General features: G+C 39.5%; 1 protein-coding gene across 1 annotated transcript in view; it reads right to left on the reverse strand.

The window, feature by feature from the left end:
* Positions 1-23,596, reverse strand: part of KCNH5 (potassium voltage-gated channel subfamily H member 5) — a 306,423-nt gene extending 282,827 nt beyond the window's left edge. The window contains exon 1 of the mRNA XM_058739265.1: positions 22,664-23,596. Coding sequence (XP_058595248.1) covers positions 22,664-22,736 — 73 coding nt within the window. The 5' untranslated portion in view covers positions 22,737-23,596. The remainder of the gene's footprint in view (positions 1-22,663) is intronic.
* Between the last annotated feature and the right edge of the window lie 2,939 nt (positions 23,597-26,535).

Here is a 26,535-nt window from a genome sequence, read left to right on the forward strand (position 1 = left end):
CTGACAGATGATACCTACTAAAAAATCTAGAGCTAACATTATTCTTAAGGGTGGAATACTGAATAACTCCCCCCTTAAGATCAGGAAAATGTCAGGGATGTATATTCTCAATGCTTACACTCAACATTTTATTGGTGGCCCAACTAGTGAAATAAGGCAAAAAAAAAAAAAAAAAAAAGTAAAAGGGAAAAAACACAAAAGATACAAATATTGGAAAGGAAGATATAATGACTTTCTATTTGCAGGTGGCATGATTGTTTACAGAGAAAGTCCTAAGGAATATTTAAAGGAACATCTAAAATTAATAAGTGAATTCAGTGAGGCTCCTGGGTGGCTAGTCGGTTAAGCATCCAACTTCAGTTCAGGTCATGATTTCATAGTTTGTGAGTTCGAGCTTGGTATCAGGTTCTGTGCTGACAGCTCAGAACCTGGACCCTGCTTTGGATTCTGTATCTTCCTCTCTCTCTGCCCCTTCTCTGTTTGTGCTCTCATTCTCTCTCTCCAACTCCCTCAGAAATAAACATTAAAAAAATAGTAATACGTGTATTTAGTAAGGTTGCAGGAAATAAAGTTAATATAACAGTTAATTTTGTTTCTATATACTAGTATTAGACAATTGCAAAGTGAAAAACAATTTCACTTAGAAGGATACCAAATACTTAGAAATAAATTTAACGAAAGATGTGCAAGGCCTCTAGAATGAACACTAAAAAAATTCTCCTTAGTTAAATTAAAGGACACTTAAACAAATGGAGAGCTACGCCATGTTCATGAATTGAAAGACTGGATATTTTTTCAGACATCAACTCTCTGCAAATTGATCTATAGATTCAATATAATCCCAGTGAAAACAGTAGTTGACAAAGTAATCATAAAATATTATGAAAATATGAATTACCAAAAATAATCCAAAATAAAATCTGAAAAGGAAGAACCAAGCTGGGAAAACATACAACCAATAAAGCAAATTAAAAAGTTCAGAGATAGACCCTCACAAAAATGGTCCACTGGTTTTTTGCATAGATGCCAAAGCAGTTTAATGGGTAAAGAAAAGTCTCTTCAATGAACTCGGCTAAAACAACTGTATGTCCACATGAACAAAAGTTGAACCATCACTGCTACGTCACACCACACACACACACACACACACACACACACACACCAATTTAAAGTGGGTGATAGACGTAAATACAAAGGTGAAAACTAAAAGGAAAACACAGGAAAAAAATATTTGCAACTTTAAGGAAGACAAGAATTTCTCAGATAAGACTCCTATAGCAATCACTGTAAAAGAAAGTGTTAATAAATACATTAGACAACATCAAATTAAAATCAAGTGCTCATTCAAGGACATTTTCCAAAAAAAAAAAAGGAAAGGAAATCCATAGACTAAGAAAATATTTACAATACAGATATCTGAGAAAGAACTCCTATCCAGGACGTACCAAAAAAAATCCTACAAAAGGACAAATGACCCAGTGAACAACATGGGCACATAACTCGAACAGACATTTCACTAAAGAAGATAAACAATGACCAATAACCACAAGAATAAGATGCTCACCATCATCAAGCAGCAGGGAAATACAAATTAAAAGCACAATGATGCATCACTCAACCACTAGAGTGGCTGTAAAGGCTAATAGGACAAAATGTTGATGAGAGTGTGAGACAACTGGAACTCTTCATAAAATACTAATGAGAATAGAAAATAGAACAATCACTTTGAAAAATAGTTTCTTGTAGAGTTAAATATTTAACCATGACCAAGAAATTTCATTCTTAGGCATTTCCTCAAGTGAAACAAAAACATATGTTAACAAAAAGACTTGTAAGGAAAATGTTCACATCAGATTTATTCATAGCAGTCAAAAACTGAAAACAAGGTAAATGTCCATCAGCAAGAGAATGGATTAAAAATTGTGACATAGTCCTACAAGAAAAGCCACTCAGGTCTAAAATGGAACAAACTACTCACACATGCAACAGCATGGGTGAGTCTGATAAACATTATAATGATAGCTAGAAGCTATCATTTTATTCATATGAAATTTAATACAGGCAAGGCTAATCTATGGTGATAGGGATCAGCACAATGATTGCTAAAGGGAATGGGAGGGAGACTGATAGGAAAGAGTCAAAAAGAACTTTCTGGGGGAGGTCATTGTTCTCTATCTTCATAGAGGTAAAAGCTACACAAGTATACACATTTGTCAAAACTAATTGAACTGTACACTTAAAATTTGTGTGTGTTACCACTAATAAATTAATTCCCTAAAATTTAAAAGAAAACACATGGAAGAAGAAGGACCAAAGATTCAGAAGTTTTAGGGAAACTGTGGCATTTGAAATGAACCTTAGCTATGAGAATCGTAATACCTTTCCTCGATACATAGGGTGGTTATAGTAGAGATTAAAATGAGCTTATTCCTACAAAAATGCTTCATAAAGTATAAATAAATTCTTCTATAAATATATGACATTTTCATTTGTGTATAGCATCAAGTATAAATAAATACAATATGATCACCAAAAATTAACTTTTCTCCTCTTAGCCCAGGCTGGGGTCTAATCAGTTTACTCTCGCTAATCCATATGCTGTCCACTTCATGATGAGGCAACAGTGGCAGTCCATTCAGCTACATGGTCTCCCTGACTCAACTGATCTTACTTTTCACACTAATGTTCACTCCCCCCCCTGAATTCCTGCCTCCATCATCCTACTACTCCTCATCCAAATATAAACTCCCAAGTGCTTACATCATCAAATTGCCTCTCAGATTTAGAAACCCTTCTAAAATCCAGCTATACCCTCTCTACCTATACAAACATATTTATCATTTACTCCTAAAGTCTATACTATTACAATTAAGTCAGTTTTCTCATTATGGCCCCAAAATATACTCACTCATGATGCCTATTGTCCACTTGAAACACTTTTCCCCCATCCCTTTACCTACCAAAACCTTTCAGAACCAGACAAATTCTATGAGTACCACTTAGTCTACATCCCCCTCTGACTACCACCATATCTGTCTCCAACCTCTCACTGGACAAACTTCCCAAAAAAGTTGTATGTTCCCCTTGGTTCCATCTTCTCAGCTCCTATTCATACAACTCACTCCTATCTAGTTCTTTCCTTACCACTCCAGGACAAACAAGATCACCAACAGCCTCTACACGTTACCAAATCCAAAGGATGCTTTTTATTCATCTCACTTGACAATTCAGAAGCCCTGGTAACCACTCACTCCTTAAAATTTTTCAATCTTTAGCTTTCATAAAATGACTGTCCCCTGGTTCTCTGAATAGTCCCCCATTTCCTTTGCAGGCTCAACATTCTTTATCCAGTAAGTAGATACTAGAGTTTCTCCACATCAGTTCCTCTTATACTTCACCTGTCTCCATAGATTCCGTAACTCATTAGTTTATATCTTCAAACCAGACCTCTTTTATATAAATTCTAGATCTTGATATCCAAGTTGACATAGATATCCTCTTAGATATCTTTAGTGGACCTCAATATAATAGGTCCATGACCTTTCATTCCCCCAAATCAGGTGCTTTCCCAGTGTTTCCTATCTTAGACAATGGGATCACCATCCATGCAATTATGTAAGGCAGAAATCTTGGAGCCATCTTTCAACATCCTTCTCATTATCCTTGTCCTTAATCCATGACCAAATCCTATTAATTTTATGTCTTCAAATTTTCAAATCTCTCCATTTCTCTGGATCCTCGCTATCATCTCCCAAATCCAAGCTTCCATTATCTCTCCCCTAGATCACTCCAACAGCTACCTAATTGTTTTACACCAACCCTGAGATTTTTTCAATGGATTGTCCATACTGAAGCCAAAGAGGTCTTTCCAAAATTCAAATTGATTCATGTCCTCTACACTGATTTTTCTTATGTTTTTGTAAGCTTCAAGTTCTCTCCCATCATAGGGTCTTTTAACTTGTCATTCTCTTTGCCTAAACACCAGTCTTTTCCTTACTTATATGATTGATACCTGCAGTTAGTTAGATCTTAACTCAACTGTCATGACCTCAGTAAATCTTTCCCTGACCTTCTGACCACGTCATCCCTAATAGTGCAGACATAATGCACCTCTTCCTCACAGCCCTTATCACAGTTACAATTTTATACCTATTTGTGTTATGATACGATGAATACATATCTGCCTGTTAGGCTGTAAGCTCTACAAGGACAAAGCCTATATCCATTTTGGTCCCATTTTATCCCCCTGTACCTAACATGGTGCCTGGCACATAGTAGATGTTTGCTTGTTGGTTGACTATATCAATAAACACAGGAATTAATGTATTCATGTGAGATTTCTTTATATAATTGATATCATGAAATTTAGTATGCACTGCCTCTCTAAATACTTTACATATGCTACTTTTTAACTTCTTGGATAATATAGTCCTCAGGATTCTAAATTTTGTGCCTACTGTGCCCACAAAAGTTTCAGTATAGTAATTATTTATTGATTGAAATAATTGCCTGTATCCCAGGAAACAGAAACCAAAGGTTCGAAAAACGAACTACCATAAACATGAAAAGTCCTGCTGAGGGAGGCTTTCTCTCCCCAAGAAACTAATCAAACCAGTGTTTTTCAAACTTTTTTTAAGTTGAAGCTCATAGTAAGAAATTAATTTTACATAGTATCTCAGAACATGTTTACACAGGTGCACACATGCACCTACACAAACACATAACTAAAAAACAATTTCTCAGAAAACACTTACCACGAGAGGTCCTCTTTTTTAACTCTATCTCAATTTTTTGGTGTGCTAGTCAGGACCCATTAAATCAATTTTATACCCTGAAGTAAGAGTTCTATTTCACAACACCCTAAACAGCCCCAAAGTCTTGCAGACCTCCCTCTGTCATAAACAGACTTGTTTTCAAGACATTTGTTAGGCTTTGGATTAGGAGCTCTAACTGTTCCTAGTTAACTCTGCTATTAAAAATATTAAACTTCTCCCATCATACCATTTTCAATAATGAGAAAATTAAGACTCCAGCTCAGAAGGGCCTAGCTATGATCATTCATTTATTGTTGATATATTACTTCACTTATACTCTAGTAACTCCACGGAATAACAAAATCAAAGCAACCTTTAGCAGAGCCCAAACTCTGTGCTAGGCATTGGGACAGATCATCTACCTGTTATCTACAGATTATCGTACCCATTTTCTCTAATCTGGAAAACAACTCCTTTCTGTGATGAGTCAGAGACTCATCGAGACCAGATTCTTCAGGAGCAGTGACTACAACAGAGGTTCTCTACATTCTAATTCTTGACTGAGATATTTGCAGATTCAAACTTTTTTAGGTAGAATTGTGTCTTTTTTTTTCTTTTGCTGAAATAGAAAAGTAGGAAGTCTAAGAATGAAGTCCTAAATCAACTCACAGGAGGGAGGATTAATTGTCATATTAGCTTGAAAGCAGAGTTGTTCAGAGGAAAAACAAAACTCCACAGAAATTGGATTCGATCCCATTTTTTATAATATATACTTGATTTTAACCAATAAACATAGAATATGGACTATTCAGATATTTACCAGCTACACATTTGAGTATTCACTTACAGATTCAATCAAACCTAACAACTCAGAAGAGTTTTTTTAAACAACTTAAAGATTAACAAATAGTCTAGGAAATATGGTGTCCATTCATCTTTATGCTTCAAGTTTGATATTATCCATTTAGACCATCAGAGCGTGAAGTAACTCTGTGTTCACTAGCCCTTACCTCAAGGTCTTAACAATTGCACATTAGCGATATGTGCTCTGGGTTTATGGAGGACAAGCATAAGAACTGCTTTTCTCATTTCTGAATGTTTTATAAAACTGTAATTGAGAAAATAGCCACAGTGCTAGGTACTTCATATAACAAGTTATCAACTGGTAAATATTCATAACAATCAAATTACCACAAAGAGCCCTGTTCCCAAACTTTCTGCCAACACTCGGATCCCTTCTCAATACTCCCAAGGGAGCTACTCTAGAAAACCTGGGGAGTTTTTATTAGGTTATTGGTTTCCTCACACACAAGCTGGAGACAGCAATACCTACCACTCTGGGTAGTTTATGGAGATGAAATAGAGTAATGAAAGAAAAATCTTTATAAACCAACTATTGGAGCAAAAAGTCTTTATTAACTAATAATTGTTATTATTTATTATGTACAAGATTCTTGTACAATTGTGTCATATATGCAGACAGATCATCCTATGTGTGAGTTCTGTATATGTGTGTACAAGCAATGAACTAGAAAAAGGACACAGATATTTAAATAGTGACCCTGCAAACCAGAACCTATAAAATTGTATTTATCACTGAAATACACTAAATACACTAAACTACAAAATAAAATATTAGGAGGAGAGGGGTGGGGACAAAAGAAGGGGAAACAGATTTCCTTTTCATGTCAAAGGTTAAATTAGATGAAAACTGATAAATACTAAATAGACTGTCCAGGATCTTCCTTGGGATATTTGTCTATTTGTTAACTGAAATATAATTTGTGAATCTGAAACATTCACACAACTGTTCCATTTCCTATACTCATAAAAATTATTGTTTTAGTGAATGTGAAATCTGGTACTATTAACAAATATTAATAACAGGATAACAAATTAATTAAAATTGTTTCCTGAAAATTTTTAATTTCTTTTGGCTTTAAAACGTGGTGGAGTGGGGTGCCTGGGTGACTCAGTTGGTTAAGCATCTGACTTTGGCTCAGGTCATGATCTCACGGTTTGTGGGTTCAAGCCCTGCATCAGGCTCTGTGTTGACAGCTCAAAGCCTGGAACCTGCTCTGTCTCTCTCTTTCTCTGCTCCTCTCCCATTCATGCTCTGTTTCTCTCTCCCTCAAAATAAATAAACATTTAAAAAAATATATTTTAGGGGGCACCTGGGTGGCTCAGTCGGTTGAGCGTCCGACTTCAGCTCAGGTCATGACCTCACAGTCTGTGAGGTCGAGCCCTGCGCCGGGCTCCGCGCTTCCGATTCTGTGTCTCCCTCTCTCTCCGCCCCTCCCCTGCTCACATTCTGTCTCTGTCCCTCTCTCTCAAAAATAAATAAACATTAAAAAAAATTAAAAAAAAAAAAATATATATATATATTTTTTTTTTTTTTTAATGGTGGGGAAAGCAACCTGGCAACCAAGAGATAACTTCTCTGCAAAGGAGATGAGTTGCAAATCTTGAAAGTGAGACCAGTTAAGAAGTTTTGGAAACACAAAGCTATTAAGTTAATTGCCCAGAATTCTTGGTGACCACCACCATCCTCATTGTTCTGGACTGAATGTTTGTGTCCTTCCAAAATTCATATGTCGAAACCCTAGCCCTCATGTGAAGGCATTAGGAGGTAGAACCCTAGGGATGTGGTTAGGATTCAAGAAGGTCATGAGGGTGAAGTCTCTCATGAATGGGATTAGTGCCCTTCTAAGAGACACAAGATAGTCTGCCTTCTCTGCTGTTCTCCACGTTGTGAGGATACAATAAGAAGCCAGCTGTCTGCCACCAGGAAGAGAGTTCTCACTAGAACCCAGCCATGCTTGATCTCGGACTTCCAGCCTCCAGAACTGTGAGAAATAAATTTCTGTTGTTCAGAAGCCAGCAGATTTAAGACATCTTGTTAGAGTAGCTCAAACAGATTAAGATATTTATCAACCAATCTTGCTAGGGAAACCAGTTCTGATTTGTCCTCACAACTCTTGGCATACCAAGAGCCATGAATTCTGGAAAATTCAACCTTCTTGGGATCCAGACTGTTTCAGTCCTTGAAGATGTTTGCATGCATTTCTTGTCCAAATGATTCAAATATGCACTATGTTCCTGCATGAGGGGCCTAAGAATCAGGTCATTATCTCTACTGGATGGTAGCAGTCTAGTACAGCATTTCAGAAACTGTAATTCTACACATGAGCAGATTCTCAAGAGAATCTCTGCAAGAGGCTAAGCCTTGAAACATCTCCTATTCTTTTAAAGACCATTCAGTGTTTTCTCAGAGATAGACATGAAATAAAACAAGCACTCTTCCCTGAAGGGTTAGAAGGAGGTCAAAAAATAAATCACAAGACCTTGATTCACAATGGCCCAGTAGGAATCATTATGAGTTGCTCTCAATTTTGATTCCATATTTAATGGGGATGAAGATTGAGGAGAATTGGAAGGGGCCCCAGGAGTTACTCCTTCCAGGCCTCACCCCTCAAAGATTCTGTTTTAATAGGTCTGGGTGCGATCCAGGCACCGGTATTTGTTTTTAAATCTTCTGAGGTGGTTCTAATGGAGCCAGAATGGCTACTGCAATAATTCCCAAATACTGGCGGCTGCCATAGAATCCTGTCATGAGTGTCAAAAATATCAAAAATAAAGATTGCTAAGTTCTAATGCGGACACACTGAATAGACTCCCTAAAGATGAAACACAAAAATACAGCCACTGAAAGCAAGTCCCATGCGCAGCTAGCTTTGGGAAACTGACCTAGTACTTTGCTACTCAAAGTGTGGACCAGAACCACCTGGAAGTTTGCTAGCAATGCAGACTCCAGGACCCACCACAGACCTGATGAATCAGAACCTGCATTCTAACCAGATCATCAGGTGATCTTCAAGCCCACGAATGCACTCATCTTACACTTGCTTTCCTTCCTTTCATGGGTGGGAAAGCAGACCAGGAAAGTGAAAGGACCCAGTGCACACGGGAAAATAGTGTCTGGTGGGGGACAAACGCACAGCCAGGCCTCGCTGACTAAGGCTTTCTATCCTATCACAGTGTATTTTTGAACTGCTATCTAAGCTTTTGTTTTGCTTTGTTTGAACATAAAGGACGCACTTCCTTGTTACAGCACCATTTCTTCAGATAATAGGAAAATAACCACATTCTATGTTACTGCATATTAATGCCATTTCTAAAGGAGATCATCATATACAAACTATGAGGTCAATAGTCTTGACCGATAGAAATTTCCCAAAGAAAAGAAGTTATATTTGATCAATAACAACAATATAAAAGTATGGGAGATATTCCTTCCCTTTCTACAATTCCAGAATCGTAGCAATTCCAGAAAAGCAGTGTTTTCCTATGAGCTGCTCCATCACTACCTGTATCTGACATGATAATACAGGTTTTTGTTTGCTTGTTTGTTTGTTTGTTTGTTTGTTATGTTTTTAAGAAAACTATACCCTTCTGTGGTCCACAAATTCCACAGACATTAACAAAGTGAAACACCTTTTGGGTGTTACAAAAAGTGTAACCTTTTGGGAGGTTAAATATCTCTCCCTCTTGGTCTCTCTCTTTCTATTTCTCTCTCCCTCCCTCCTCGTCCCCTCAGCTTTCTTTGCAAGATGACCCTCAGAGCCCTAGCACTGAGAAGTTTTCATACATTTTAGGAAGTGAGGAGACACACGAATTCCAGAGTACTGAGGAAGAGCGAAGACATCAAGTGGGGCTGAGAAAGGAAAAGCACTTCACAAAAATAATCCACAAACACTGAACAAAACGCTTTCACTAAGGTATAGTTTTTCCAAGGTATAGGGTTGCCTCTGAAGGCAACCGACAGGATTTTCCCTCTGACTGTATTCATTTAGTCCTTACTTTGGAGAAGCACACCACCCATAAACTGGGGCTGTTATCCTGAAAGCCTTACTACCCAGGACAGAGCCCCTCTGACAGAGGTTCTGTGCAGGTGGAAGCCCAGAAAGCTAGCTGAGAGCTATTTCAAGCTGCTCTCCAGATCCCAGGGGCCTCTGTGGAGAAGGGCTTGATCACAGCTGCTCATAGCTTCAACTTCCACTCCACCCTCCAAATCGTCTGAATCAAAGAGCTAAAGAATGCACATTCTGAAAATCAATGACCAAAGAGGGTAACTTGAAGCTTAAAAGCAACACAATAAAATCCACGTAGTAATTGCTAACGTTTTCCAAAAGAGATTGGCTAAAGAGGGCATTTCAACAATGCTTCTTGTCAAATGTTCACTATAAATTTAAGTTTTGGTTTGGGATTTTGGTTTTATTCAAAAATGTACTTGGTTTCTGGTCTAAATCAGCCTCTTATGAAAATCTGAAGCTACCTGTTTCTAATCCACAAGGACAACCAGACCTACCAAGCTAATTATCCAGCCTGTGATATTCTTTTCTGAACTTCTGTAAGTAGAGTACAGAAGTCCCCTCCGTACACGGTCACACTGAACTAAGCCCCCCTTGCCTTCATTTGTCTTCACTTCAAGGGAATGAAAGGGAGCTAGATAAAGCCATGATGCAGGTGATGTCCAGAGTTTCACTCCAAAGCTGGCTCTCAGGGAAAACTTCCCTACCTCTATCTATACTCAGATGCTCAAGGCAAAACCCAGAAAGGCATCCTTCACACCTCTTCATTTATGCCATCCAATTCACCACTAAACCCTAATAATTCTACCAGTGAAACATGCACGTCCGATGCATCTACTTCTCTCTGACTCTACTGCTCCCAGACCAGCCCAAGCCACCATTATCTCTTGCCTGGTCTAGTCCAACAGTCTCCTAGCTGGTCCCCTACTATGACTCCTCCTCCTTCTTTTTTTTTTTTTTGATTTTTTTTTTTTAACATTTATTTGTTTTTGAGACAGAGAGAGACAGAGCATGAATGGGGGAGGGTCAGAGAGAGAGGGAGACACAGAACCTGAAACGGGCTCCAGGCTCTGAGCAGTCAGCACAGAGCCCGATGCGGGGCTCGAACTCACATATCGCGAGATCGTGACCTGAGCCCAAGTCGGATGCTTAACCGACTGAGCCACCCAGGCGCCCCTATGACTCCTCCTCCTTCTGACCTAACTTGTTGTTACAAAAATAATCCTTATGACCTGAGTGGAGATCTGTCCACTGCAGTTGGAATACAATGCAAACACCTTGCCCTGAAGAGCTAAGCCCTGACTTCAGTTTTTTGTGCTCACTGCAATCCAACCACACTAGCCTTTGAACTTCACAAACTTGGCCCCACATTTTCTCTGTCTCTCCTTAGGACTGTTCACCTGTTTTCTCTTCACCTGAAATATTTTTTCTGCCCACTTATCATCTAGCTATCGCTTACTTTGGTCTCCACTTTACACTACTGTCTTAGAAAGGCCTTCCCTAACACCGTCTCCCAATTGAAATGAATCCCTGTCTACTTAGTCACAGCATCCTTTCCTTTTCTTCACAGTGCTTACCACAATTTGTAATTATATATTTGACATGGGTTTGTCGAATACCTTTCTCCCCTACCAGACTTCAAGTCCCCTGAAGTCAGAGACCATGTCTGTTTGTTCATCACTGAATCCCCACAAGTGTTTGTTGAATGATCAAATCAAATATAAAAATTCTGATTTCTATTTAAAGTCATATAATCAGGAGCACCTGGGTGGCTCAGTCAGTTAAGCATCCTACTTCGGCTGAGGTCAAGATCTCATGGTTTGTGAGTTCGAGACACATATCAGGGTCTGTGCTGAAGGCTCAGAGCCTGGAGCCTGCTTTGGATCCTGTGTCTCCCTCTCTCTCTGCCCGCCCCCCACTTGCACTCTGTCTCTCTCTCTCTCTCTCTTTTTCAAAAATTAACATTAAAAAAATTTTAAGTCATATAATCAACAAACAATAATTAGAGCAAGGTTGGACATTGTCATGAATATAGATAAGGACCGTGCTGGGTATTTTTCTTCAAAGAACTGACAATTCTGAAAAAAAAAAAAAAAATCAGAGGTTCCTAGCAGATTTCCCTGCACCCTGGAAACTTGAAAATTTAAATCATGGAGTGTATATTACTTTTTAAACTTGTCTTCTGGGTGAGTGATATCTATAGATACATTTAAGTTTCATAGAACAGTAACAGCAGAACAATCCCCAAAGCACATACAGCACATGTTATTTGGATTAAATACCATCCTGGCACAGATGGCTAAACAAAAGCATAAATAACTTATATGTCATATCCACATCCACAACATTGATTTCTGGGAGATGCATTGCTCACTTCCACTATGTAATAACAGAATATAAAGCTGGTCTCTTTCCTGTTCTTACAAATACACCTTTACCCTACAGCTCTATAGCAAGGGAATGTGTGCATATGTGTGTGTGTAGACACATACACTTTGTACATTCCACAATGAGACTAATTACTATATAATAATATTGGCAACGTTAAGCAGACCATCACTGTGGAGTTTGAAATATGCAAAAAATATCTGTTAATTTATTCAAACTTGTTCAGCTGTCATCAAAGATAAAAATATGCCTCCACTTTTCATCTCCTTCAAGATCAAAGGTACATTTTTAGGTTTCTATGTTTCTTTGATGGCATTAACTTCATCATTTTTCCATCTAGCCAAAGTGGCTCAGAATACTTGAGATTGTTTAACACATATTTCTAAAATTTTAATGGCAGGAATAATAGCAATTTTGTTATAGAAAATATTTCTGCACACTGACACACGAAAGAATTCCCAACAATTCAAAATTTCTACTTTTAATAGTCAGTATTTCGTTCATGAGAAGATGGGTTTCTAAAAAGTATACTGGTCAGAATTATTAGAAGCAAAAGGTAACTGCAGTAATGACCTGTATGACTCATATTTCAGAATACAACAGAAAACCTTAACCCTGATATAAATAATGATGAATTTTTACGGAAGTTTATTACAATGAAATTTCTTAAAATACCTAAAGCCATAAGCAGTCACTAGTTACATAATCTTGGACAAAAGCTAAATCAGTCAAAATGTATTTATCAGGGGGGAAAAGTGTTACATATTTAATGGTTAAGCATCACTTTTAAATCCTGCAAATAAACAAACCTTGTTTTTGCAAACGAACTGCATCTGTTCTAAAGGGATTATATATTTTCTTTGAAGTTAACCTTTTAAGGCAATCAACACTAATGGCTAGATAACTAATGAAGAATTCCAATTAAAAGATGAGTGTAACCTGCACACCTGGTAGAAATACAGAAGTGAGGCTTTTCTGAATGCATTTACAATCTAATTAATTTTCTAAAGCTTTGTTCTATTTTCTTTCCTACTATCTATGCAATAGGAGCTAATTGTGCAAGGAAAAGATACAGATCACAAATTCAATTCAATTCTCTCCTTTGGCCAGATTTCACTGGGCCAGTTACAAAAAGCCTGACATTTCTGCCTTCTTCTTTGGCCTCTGCAAGCACTGCCAGTTACTGAACTAAAAAGTACTGATGTTTCTTTGGCTCTAAATAGTAGTTTTTTGTTGGAGGGAAGAGTAGTGTTTGTTTATTTGTTTGTTTGGGGTTTTGGGTTTTTTTTCCTCCCAAAGAAGTAGGCCCTTGGTCAAGTGAGTCCAAATGCTTTAAGCTTAGATTCATCAATTTATGACTTAAAATCTCAACTACTTAATATTTTGTTTTCTTCAGGTTAAAAAAGGAAGGAAGAAAATCTTCCCTGCCGTACCGTATCTAAAGAAAATAGGAAAAGGTGAATATTTATTAAGCCCTTACCATGACAAGGTACAGTACAAGAAGCGCTACATTTATGGCTTTGCTGAGTCTTTCCACCAACTTGCCAGGTAAGACTTCTAATCCTAGAGAGGCCCAGTGTTTCACCATGGGTAAGGGCTCCTGTTACCAGGACAAGAGTCTCTGTCATCAAGATGGAAAGCCTTTGCTCTGTGGAAAGCACTGTTCCCTGAGCCTTAGAAATGTCCCCATAACGCCTGGGTGGCTCAGTCGGTTAAGCTTCCAACTTCAGCTCAGGTTATGATCTCATAGCCTGTCAGTTCGAGCCCCGCTTCGGGGCTCTGTGCTGACAGCTCATAGCCTAGAGCCTGCTTCGGATTCTGTGTCTCCCTCCCTCTCTGCCCCTCCCTCACTTGCACTCTGTCTCTCTCTCAAAAATAAACATTAAGGAAAGAAAGAAAGAAAGAAAGAAAGAAAGAAAGAAAGACCCCCACAGAGTCTCAGAAAGATTGCATGTTACTTTGACTATGGTTGCTCTAGGAGAGAGAAAGACTGCTTTAGAAATGAATGAGGAGAATGTATCATACCTTTCATTCCTCACACAGAGATAAGACATTTTGTTCCTGAGCGCAGTTAATGAAGCAACTCTTCTTTCCACCTGTAAGTCTTTCTTTGGTTCATCATATCTACATACATTGGCTTCATATGATGTCAGTTGTGGACATGTTTCATGCCCTGAGATAAATCAGTATAGTTAACTGGCATGAATTTACGTACTTTGCACACAAGGGCTGTGTAGTAATAATAACTAAAAACAATATTTAGTAATTTAGTAGTAATAACTAAAAACAATAACTAATCTGGTTAGAAAGCAAGACTAATATTATACTGACCTGGAAGTCAAAGAAGACCCTCGGGTTTCTAGACTAAAAGACTAAAATTAACAACAACAACAAAAAAGTTTTTATTTGAGTCTAGCTGCAACACACAATGTTGTGTTAGTTTCAGGTGTACAACATAGTGATTCAACCTCTCTATAAGTTATGCTATGATCACAAGTGTGGCCACATTCTGTCACCATGTAATGCTATTACAATGTCATTGACTATATTCCCTATGTTGTAACTTTTATTCCCATGACTTACTCATTCCATAAGCAGAAGCCTGTATCTCCCACTTACCTTTACCCATTCTGACCATCTTTCTATCCTCCTTCCCTCTGACCACCATCAGTTTGTTCTGTATTAATTTATAGGTCTGATCCTGCCTAAAGAATAAAATATTAGAGACACCTTTGACAGAGATGGGGAAACAGCAAAGCACGTAAGTCTGTTTGAAGCTAAAACTGATGATAAATTCAATTCTGGCAACATTTGAGGTTTAGATTACTTGTGAGAAGTACAAGAAGTATAAGAAGAGGCCACTAGAAACACAAGACTGGGGCACAGGGAGGATAAAGTTTAAATTATGACAGAGGACAAGCTTGCTCTGAAAAGGAGGGTGCATGTGTGTAAGAAAGATGGTTGAAGTTTGAACCTGGAAGACTATTCAGTCTTCAGGAGACGGGAGGGAAAGACAAGGGACAGGGCAGGGAAAAGAGGAGAGAGGGAACAGGAAAGCAATAGAAAGGGACTAGAAAGAGAATCCAGGAAAAAGGGCAGGAGAAAGCGCAAAGTCATGAAAGACAAAAGTGAAACAAGTGTCAGAGAGGGTAGCGGAGCATAGTGTCGAACCCCGCAAAGTCAGAAAAATACAGAAAAATAAAAGGGCTTTGGATTCACAAGAAGACTCATTTGTAATCTTCTAGGACGTTTCAACATTACAGACAGAAATCATTTGAAAGAAGTGCAAAGGAAAATGGTGACCAAGAATTAAAGACATCAACTACAGATGGTGCATTCAAAGATTCAAACATCCAAATGATAGTAGTAACTAAACGCACGGATACTGACATAGTATTTGTTGTGTGCCAGATACTATTCTCAGTACTTTGTATATATTACCTCATTTAATTCTCACTCCAATACCATGAGCTAGGTACTCTTATTATTGTATGTTACAGAGGAGAAAACTAGGGAAGAATAAGCAAGTTATAATGCTAGCCCCTCACAGAAAAAAAAAAATCATTATTTCTATCATTGTGTGTATTATGTATCCCCAGAACTTAGATCCATGCCTAGCACGTAGGAGACAATCAATAAATTTTTGTTTCAGTAATGAATTATTAACCAAAAAGAATATGAATGTCAAGCAAAAGGATGGGAGCTGTTTGTAGGGGACTTTATTCTGGAGCCACTTAACCCTGGTTGAAGAATTCTTCTATTCTCTCAATGCTGTAAATATATGAAAATAAACTCATTGTGCTTTAATTGCCCCAAATAAAAAATATGCCGGCAGACAGAAAAGGCTTACAGAAAAGATCAGGATAAAAGTTAACTCCTCCCCTCAATCCAAGTGAGTTGTCTGATTTTCAGTTAAACTTGGTGATCTGAGGCTGGCCCTGCCATCTCTAAAAAGCCAAAATCCATTTCCTCTCTTCTGTGGGATACTACACAGAACCACAGGGCAAAACTCACTCAGAAGATACTTAAACTGGTAAGGATGGGTTCCCAAGGATAAAACTTGCCATCTCCTAACTGCAAAATTGTTTCTTAACAAAATTAATCAGAATCTACAAATTTCTCTATGGTTCTTTCTTATATAAAAGAGTCTAGCTTTTAAACTCTTAGAGGGTAGAACAAGAGCAGTAGAAAAATTTTTATCTGGAATAGGAGATGAGCATGAGAACACTTATATGTTTGCCTCTTGTGCTTGCACAAGAGGCAAACAAGTCCCGTGTGAGTTGCCCTGTACGATGCCATTTCTGCTTTCAGATCTACCCATTGACTAGACACTTGAAACTATGCAATTACTTATACAAGCTTACTTAATAGATTTAATCAGCATTCTTTTGGGGGAAAAAACAATTATGGACTTGTTTAATTTAGGAGACAAAATCAAAAGACATTTATTCAACTAGTACTTGGTGCTATGTACTCTTCATAGTGGAAGATATAGAAATACGAGTGAGGTATGACCCATATCTTTAAGGAGCTTAGTTCATATAGCAACATGTTCATGACTTTCTAGTTATATGTCATTACCTCCAGGGACTGCTATAACTGTGCACCTAAGCTCATATCTCAAGTAAAAGAACTTCATATTTAGTATGTATATTTCTCTAATGGGAACAGACCCCGAGAAAGAAATCCATTTCAATAAATTTCAAATAGCTTCTAATCACTCTTCCTTTCTAATTTTTTTATTGCTCTTTAATTAATTTTTCTACTTTTCCATATGAAAACATAATGTATCTCAAAACTACTATCTTTAATTTTTCCATTTAAAACTAATTTTGTTTGGGACATTTTGAAGTATCTCCCAATATTTGGTTTCTAATCCTATGAAAAAGAAAAAGAAATTCCTGAAACCAAGATTCAGACTTCCTGATTGACAAGAAACAAAACCTCTTAAAGTAATATTATCTCCAACCCTATTCTGAGGAAAATTCAATAAGTTTGGAAAATTTCAGAGAATGTTTGTTTTAGCTCTGTGTTTTATTTTAAAAGTTTGGATAACATGAAAATATTAGAATCATATAATATCCTAGGAAAATAACTGTAAATCTGTGAACTACCTTTCAATAAAATCAAAGCGCTGTCAAGAACTGATCTTACTTCACTGATTTAATATGAATTATATAAAGATATCTCACAGAGGAAAAATGTTGTTGAAATAGAAATATATATGGACATTATTTATATGGCATTTTTCTGCAAAACTTTGTATCTCATATATATTACCACCATGGTGAAATGGTTTATTACAATAAAATTTTGTTCATCTGCTGAAGTATTATATTAGTCTCAAATGTATTTAAATGTATTTCTTTACGTAAACTCTTTATTAATATCCAATTTATTTAGTCATAAAATAAATTAATTTTAGCAACTAAAATAAGACTGCAATAATTAAAAAAAATGAGTATCTTTCTTCATTTTGCTTCCCTATATGTCTAATATTTTAGATTTTTTTCTTCCAAGAGTAACAATTAATTATGTTGATTTTAACCTCCAATCCAACTGGAGGGAAAAATCACAAAAATGGAAAAAGGAAGTTATATACTACTTGGTTCACCTGTGACAGAACCGATAGTGACCTCTTGTGGTAAATACTATCTACAGAGCTTTGGAGAACAATACAACCTTTTTCCTAGGCCGGACACTGGAGAACACAGAAGCACTCTTCCTCCATGCTCGCAAACAGCCGTTATTAACAATGAAAGTAAAAGACAAATATTGACTAAGCTAAAGGATTTCTTGTTGGAAGTCAACTCAGTCACCGTCAATTAAAATATTCCTAGCTGCTGTCTTTTATTAAAAAATAGTGTCTTACATTGTTCTTTCAGGAGGGCAGTTAAAGGATGGCCAAGTACATGGAGTTCTCACACACCCTACTTCTGGAACCACCCAAAAGACAGACAAAGAGGGCGATTTCTAGTGAAGACAAGAGTGACCTGGCATAAGCAAAGTTCTGGTCAGCAAAGTATTGCTACTCATTACATAACACACTGTGGGCTCTAGAGCAAGAGACAAATCCACTGGCTTACTTATAAATATAATTTAGGGAGTGGTCAGTATAATTTCAACCTCAGTGATATTTTCAAAGTAAAAATGATACACTGTAATACCTGAGGAAACCAAACACAACACAGTTCTATCAGTATTTCCTCAATAGCCGTTTAGATGTCAAAGAAAATCGTTCAAGAAAAAATATCAGGAACTTTATGCCCCCCCAAAAAATCATGTTTTTCATCATTTCTTTTACATTGGATGCTACTAAAAAGGTATGATGTCTTTTTCTGTTTTATTTTTAAATCACTAGTTCTCTATTTTTTCTCCTATAGGTTCTCCTTTAAGATCTCGGTTTTCACAAATATTAATTATAGGGAAAAAAAATAATTTTGGATTTTCCTTTGAGATGACTAAGCCAAGAAAGTGCTTGTACAACACTGATATCTCAAGCAATAATGGAAAATCGAGTATATTGAAGTGGTTGATAAAATACTACCTTTCCTGTTTTCTTCTTTCCTGAGCCCCTTTTTTTTTCCTCTAAAGAGAAAAACATTCATAGATTTTAATAATGTTTAAAATATTAAAGAACAATAATTAGATTCTAATAAAAAGACATTAAATTTGGTATATATAATATATCAAAATGGCAACCTAGTTCACAGTCATGGAAACTAATCATTTCTGCCTATTTGCTAAGGAACCAAAGACAACATATGAATAAAATGTGCTGCCCAAAGACATAATCAGATTGAAGGTCTTGGAAATGTTTTGTTTCATTTGAATCTAAAATTTCACCTATAATTCTTAAGATACTCTTGTTTTCTTTCAGGTATTTACCCTCTACCCACAAGTTTTCTGCTCCCTACAGCCCAATGTATACTGATAAAGAGTTTGCACAAATAATTACAATTTAAACAAGGAAAGACAGCCTAATAATGTGCCAGACACGGGTTCAGTCAAGAAGCACTTTGGGCCGGGGCTGTCTACAAGACCTGTCATACATGTAATGAACTCATCCCATAGTTCCCAAACTTTCCATTCCTAGCAACTTATTTTGAACCTCCTAGCCAAAACTGTATCTAAACCTTGCTATTACACTTATACTTCTGACCTTTGCAACTTCTTAGACTACTAATAATGTGTTCTCTATATCTGCTAGAATCAAATGTTAAGAATTATTATAATTCCTTTTATTTATCTAAAACTTATCTTGTCTTTTATCTTAAAATTAAAAAGAGGAATTTCCTACTTCTACTATTGTGGGATTTGGCCATAAAGCATGTTTGTATCCATCCTACTCAGTGGCCCTCATTATTTTATTTTATAGACTTTGAATCACCAGTAACACTTTGAAATGCTTCCCCATCACAGACTGAGTCAACCAAAGAAGGAAAATAAAAATCCAATCTCAAGAGGTGTAAAGTAACAGCAAATAGGAGATAGTGCTACTCTAAGACACAGAATGAAGCACTGTTATTGTGGGAAATTGCAAATGAGAACTTAGGAACTTTATTAGGAAGTCCTCTGGTTTAAAAGCTACATCCAAATAGACCACACTTTGTGCTCTTTTGTTCCACAACATGAAGTTCTCTGATGGATGTCTAATTGGCTGCAATTTCAGTTCATTAGTTATATCCGTGGACAAATTAGTGCCTGATGTTTTCTCTTTGTGTCCATTACTCTTCCAAATCTGATATTCCCCCTCTCTGTGTCTCTCTTTCTGTATATCTCTCTTTTGCTCTTTGTGTGTAAGAGAGAGAGGTTGGGGGTTTTTTTCCTGTACATCCATCTTCGTATCTGGATGGATGCCTGTCTGTGGTGTATCTGTGTACATCTCTCTGTATACGTGTCTATCTCATCCAACTCTCAGTAAAAGACCTGATCTTTTCATAAGAAGAAAATGGTGATGTATCAGAAAGAGAAGCATTTCGTGGGGTAAGGGTAAGTAGGCAACTCTCTTCGATTTCTGTCTGTTCCACTAAAGCTCTGCCAACACTTCACTTTCAATGTTGTTAAAAGTTAGTGAATAATGAAATCTTCACTGTGACAAACTTCATCCATCTGTGAGAATCCTGAAGGGAATTTCCTCTGTTAGTTTCAATTAAACAATTTCTCAGAATGAATTTTTCTATTTCTCTGCCAAATCATATAGAAATGACAACAACTGTGGGCTACTCCCACATGAATGTGCAGACCAATTGAATACTGTAATTCTCAATTTCTGGGGCTCTTCCTGTAAAAGTAGTACTGAGACTTTCTAGTTTTTACTACCTGCACATGCACATATTTACCTCACCGGTCCAATACATGGCAAGCAAAGCTCGGAGGTTTCAAGCAGTGGTATTAAAAGCTAGCCATAAGCAATTAGAAGTGGCATTTTAAATGCCAGAACAGATAAATTTTCATTTGCGCTTGGGGTTGTTATCCACTGAAAGAAACATTAAGCCAATGAAGCAATTATGAACACAAAGTGTCAAAACAATCAAACACTCATCGATTTGGATGGTAGATATAAAATAGAGGCAGCAGAAGCAGATATTTCCAAGCCATGTTAAGGTAAGCCTTAATTTCCTACTATATCTGAAATCAAACATATTCTCAAAGCTGGCTCATCGCTCCACTCTGTAGAAGAACTTTCAACCAAAGATGTTATACTAGTAAACTGCAGTCAAGGAATTCTCATCTTCTTTCAGATCATCGTGCAGAGGAACAGAGAGCCTATGGGTTTTATTTTTTCAGGCATTCTCTGACAAGTCCCCTCACGGACCAGATTGCATGGAATTGAAATAATCCAAGAGGATGAGAAAGCTGAAATAAAATGTATGTATCTGAAATAGTTGATCCCAATAGACTTTAAAGTTCCCAAACTGGTTGTTTTAATAGTGACACCCCCTTGTATTCTAGGTCTGCATTTAACAGGAATACATGAAGGTATGTATAAACGTGGAAGTTGCCTACCATTATGAATTTGTATTTTATATTATCATAAAAAATAAAAAACATATTTCAAATCACACTGGAATGGCCAAAAATATTATAGATTGTTTTAAAAATTAGACCAAGACTGTTAGCTATTTTTTTTCAACCCAAAAAGTCTGCTCTAGACTTGTATAATATCAGATGTTGACCAATGTGGAAGAAATAAAGTCACAAGCTTCAAATTAAAACCAAATACCACATCAGAGATTTATGAAAAATACCTCGGGACACTTAAATATACACGGTCCCAAAAATCAGGGGAACTATTTGCAAGCTTCGTTTTTGAAGAGATCCTAATCTATGAATTAGTATAATCTAGTCAACCAATTCAGGGAAAGCATAATTGTATTTAATTATTTATTATTATTTTAGTGTGACTCTGTCTTACACACTAGGCAGAGAGCTTCTTAGGAGCAGAAGTGTCTTAATCATTTCTTTTATCCAAAGGACCCCACAGAGTGTCTGTTGTATATGGCACCCAAGTAAATATTGTTTCAATGAATGAATAAACAATGAATTTTGGAACTGCATAGAGTATTTCCATTGCTTTGGCCCAAGCTCTACTGTAATCAATATGCAGCAATATCTTTCTCATAAGTCTCCCAATAAATGATCTCAAAATAAAATAACAAGCCTCCGAAGGAAAAAAACTTTGAAGGACACTTTACATATCTTGCTTATAAAATTGGAAATTATATAAAAGAATTAAAACAACATGAAAGATGTAGATTTCAGTAACATGCAAAGTTTATAAGGTCTTAAAATGTGAACTATATATTGATCTCCATTCAGAATATCTTGAAGGAAATGACTTTATAAATGGATGGCATTTTAAAGACACTTTAAGGCAAGAAAACCTTACAATCAGTAGCAAAGTAGAATGGCATTTTTTAAGATTCTTACTCCAGTTCTTTAAAAGCACAGTAGCTATTGCTTCCCTTTCACATTTCCCCTGTTTAAGTCAAGTGAAATATATCAAATAGATTAATAAAGAGCAATGCACAATGGAAAAAAAATTAAAATAAAGAAACTTTCAACACAAACTTAACCATAGTAATTGGCTTCCCATTTTTCAAGTACTGACTCTGTTAGGTTCAACTCCAACTCCTCTCCCTAGCACAAGGTTCCTTTCAGCAGTGCTCATTGGGCCCAAAAGCCATTCCAGAGACTTAAACCTCATTAAGTAGCCACTTTCACAGCCATTCCCAACTCGAGGGAAACCTTCCCACTGAGATTAACTCTAAGAATTTGATCAGTCCCTGAAGCCTCCTTGAGGGGGAGAAAATGTGGGGAAAGGATGAACAAGAAAGATATCCCTCATCAAAGGAAAACTCAACTTTATTCTCCAGATGAACCTACAATCTCCCAGCTCCCCCTTCCCTTCTGGGCTCTGGACAGGTGGGAGGGAGGAGAGTCTGTCGTGGGGAGGGGATGCAACTAACTTTCCTTCACTGCCTTATTCCCCTCCCGACCCCAAATCCGGTCCAACTAGTAACTGAAGCCACCAGGTAGGGCTGTCTGCATCCCCCTCCCCCTTGGGAGAGGGATGGGATGGGGAGGATGGGGGGCGCGCGTGGGCAGGATGGAGGTGGGGGTGTTCTGAACTGCAACTCTTCTTACCACTGGAGCGCCTGACGATGTTCTCCAAAAATGTGTTCTGCGGTGCCACCAGCCCTCTCTTGCCCCCCGGCATCCTGGGTCTGGAGAGCAGCGGCCAGGATCCGCGGCGGGGGAGGGGGGGATGCAGGAAGAGAAGGTGGAGGAAGAGGAGGTAAAGGTGGAGGAGAAGATCGAGCCGAAAGAAGAGGGGGCGCGGCGGCGGCGACAGGGTCTCCTGACTGTGTCTCCAGCCCGACCTGGATGAGCAGCTCTGGGGAGGAGGACCAGGCAGTTCATGGTAGTAGCGCTCCCCCGGCCGCCGCTGCCCAGACTGTGGCGGTGCCGCACACGGGGCTCGGGAACTGCAGGCTCCGCGGGGCACAGTGCGCCTGCGCCGCCCCCGCTGTCGCTGTCCCGCCGGTGCTGATGCTGAAGCTGCTGCTGAGGCTGCTGCTGCCGCGGCGGCGGTCGCCTGGGCGCGGACTCAGCATTTCTCCCGCTGCCCCGCGCCCCGAGGCCGGGGAGCGGGAAGAGTCACCCCTAGCTCTGGCTCCCAGTCCCTCTCAGCCCAGATGCGGACCCCTTTACTGAGCCTTCCTTTCCTCCCGCCCTGGCCCACCCCTCGCGCGCAGCTGGATCAAGGCTGCCCAGCTGAGCCCAACTTCTGCCGGGCTGTGCGCCCGGTAGCCGCTCCTCTCTCCCCAGAGATCCAGACACACGTTCGCTGTCCAATGGGGCCGTGGAGCGGGAAAGGAAGAAGCAGGCAGGATGCCAGACGAGCAATGGGCAGTCGGAGGGGGTCACATCTCAGCTTCTCCCGCCGGGGTCCCGAGCCCCGGCTGCTCCCGAGGACGCAGCTGTCGGGGCGAAGGTGTAGATCAGCTCCCGCTCCAGCTGAGGCTGAGCGCGGAGCAGGGACTGACAGGGCGGCGCGCGGGGACGCAGAGCAGCCACCTGACGCTGCTACCGCCCCCCTCCGGGCTTCCGCGCCCGAAGCTCAGCGGAGGAGCTGTCAGCACCCGCCCTGCCCCACGCCCAGGAGCCGGGGCCAGCCAGGGTCTGAGCGCAGAGCGGGCGCGGGAATGGCCCCTGCGCCTCCCACCGCACCTGGCGCGCGGAGGAGCCTCCGTGCCGGGGAGCCCCAGAGCGCAGGAGGCGAGCGGCGAGCCCGCCACCAGGGCTAAGTTGCGGGAAAGGTTACACTTAATTCAAGGAGTGGGAAACGGGGGTGGATAAATTCACACGCGAGAGAGGGGGAGCGCAGCGGACAGGATTTGTGGTGGAAAAACAGTGAAGGTGGTGGAAGGAAACAGCGCGGGGGGCGGGGGTGCAGGAGAGAGGCAGGCAGGAATCTTTTTTAACAACCCTCCATCAGCTCAGAACCGGGGACAGAAGTGGAACCGTTAGCATACACAGTCCCAAAGCCGGAAGCTACCACGGAGAAGGGAAAATGGCATAAGTGCGAATGGAGCGCGGAGGGATGGAAAGGAAAGGGGGAGCCCACGCCGTGGCACCTTCTTTTATTTAAAGCAGTGGTTCTCACAGGAGTCCTAGACTAGCAGCATCTCCTAAGAACTCGTTAGAAATGCAAATTACCGGGCTCTACCTCAAAGCTAGGTAACTAGGCACACTTGGGGCCAACAACCTGTTTTAACAAGCCCTCCGGGTAAGGTGATGCATGCTCGCTCAAGTTTCAGAAGCACTAAGGCTTCCCTTCCAGAGGCTCCACTGGCCTGTCTAGAAAGGGAGATTGCTAAGCAGGGTCAAGGACACGGGACAAAAATGCGGCTGCAGCACGCTGAGAAGTTGGTGTCCAGGCGAAGCGTTGAGTAGTGACAGCAAAAGGACGGTTGTGTGGGGGCGTCCCTTTTTGCTGGGGTCATGGTATGTTAGAGAACCGCTGTTAGAAATGATGGAGGCTAAGTTGCCCTGAAGCAGCAGGAATCCTCAGGCTGAGGTCCGGGAGATCTGCTTAGCTTCGGCTTGGGTCAGGGAGGACAGAGGGAAGGTGTCTGACTTTGTTTGAAAACCCCTAGATTGTTAATCACTGGCCTCGGGTTACGACCACTCTCTCTCCAGAGCACCCCGGTGTAGGGCCTTTGCCTTTGGCCAAGAGACGCATAAACACACAATCAGAATCCAGGTTTTAGCCTCGGGTCCTTTCTTCCCTGTCCTCTCTGAAATTTTCACCCATGTCCCAAAGCTTGGGCGGGGCAGCTGAGCAAACGCAGAAGGTTGACGCAAAGCAAAGAGCAGTTTGCTCTGCTAGGATTCCTTCTGCAAAAAATCAAGAGACTCTGTGGAATAACACAGGGCTATTTTAGCTTTCTACTCAAGTACTGCTGGTGGTGCAAGTTAATTCCCCTACAGTTAGAACGTCTTCTAAATGCATTAGGGTGTATTTAGTTAAATAGCAAGGAACTCAGGCACACGCTGGATCCCTCTAATCCGCCTGCCACCGGCAGGGTTCAGATTTGTGGTTGAGGTTACAGCTCCCTCCCTGCAGTTGACTGGGAGTGTGTAAGAGCGGGAGAAGTGGAAAGGCATTTTTAAACACACAATTGGATTCCCCCCCTGATGGGTCTTACATAACCTGTGTTTGTGGAAGCTAAGCTGGTGTAGGGACACAGCATGGTCCTAGACTAATGAGCCATTCACAGACTGGGGTGGTAATAGACAGGCTAAGATATAGATATAGATATAGATATAGATATAGATATAGATATAGATATAGGTATAGATATAGATATAGATATAGATATAGTGTTTATATATGTTTTATATATATAATTCATAGATTGCAATCCTAGACTCTAACATGATATGATAAATCCATCAACATCATTAACAGGAAATACTTCAAGACTTCAGATCTATATGTTCTTTTGCACATCATCAGCTGCCCACATCTCGCCTCTGGGTATTGATATAAATCTCTGTTTCCCAGCATTTCCCATCTAGTATAAATATCTCTGTTCCTAATTACTCCTCTGTGGGTGTATTAGCTCACACTTCCCAAAGAGGAAACTCTTTTGGACTCCATTAAGACGCAGTCACACAATTACTGGTAGAACTTCCCCATTTATTTCCATCTGCAGACTTAATTAAAGTGACATTTATCTTTTCTTCTTTGTCCTTAAGTGTATAGCATTATAACTTCTGGATTATTTTAATCATTGTACAAAAAATTCGAGAAAGTGTCAAGACTCTGGTTTCCACACTTGTCTTAATCTTCTAGTTTAAGTTTTTATTTTACAGAGGAAGAAACCACGACCCAGAGAGATGAAATGCCTGGTCCAAGGTGACACAGTGCTTTAGAGGCTGCGCTGAGCCTAGAATCAAGCCTTCTGACCCTATAGCAAGAGCTCCTTGTAAATAATGGGAAATAATCTGGTGTTGGCTAAGAGCTGTAACAACAAGCAACTTCCAGTGATCTCTCTTGCCACCGCTGATTTCACAGCACTGGAGAGAGAAGAAACCCCTGGCAACAACTTGCAACAGCTCCTAATCAAAATACAGTTGAGCAAAGCGGAGTGGCGCCGTATGGACTGACTAGCCCTAAGGAATGTGCCAGCAGATTGCAGCAAGGTGCCAATACAGCATTTTAAAAGTGTTTTGCAGACACCGTCCGTATGTTGTAACCAAACTGCAGGATTTAACAGGTGAGCAATAGGAACCAAAAGTCTTCAATGTCACACAAAGGGCTTCTTTTTGTTTGTTTCATCGCAAAGATCCCATCTTCAAGGGGAATCATGTGTCCTTTCTTGACGCCCTGTTATTAGAGTGGTGTTGTCTGTGAGAACCAGGGGTTCCAATACCCAGCGGTGTGTGCTGACACCTAAGTCACAGCTCTGAAGCGAGTGGACGCCAGCTGAGCTGCAGGTGTATTCTAG

The sequence above is a fragment of the Neofelis nebulosa genome, chromosome 7 (assembly GCF_028018385.1).
Source record: "Neofelis nebulosa isolate mNeoNeb1 chromosome 7, mNeoNeb1.pri, whole genome shotgun sequence".
Taxonomy (NCBI): Eukaryota; Metazoa; Chordata; class Mammalia; order Carnivora; family Felidae; genus Neofelis; species Neofelis nebulosa.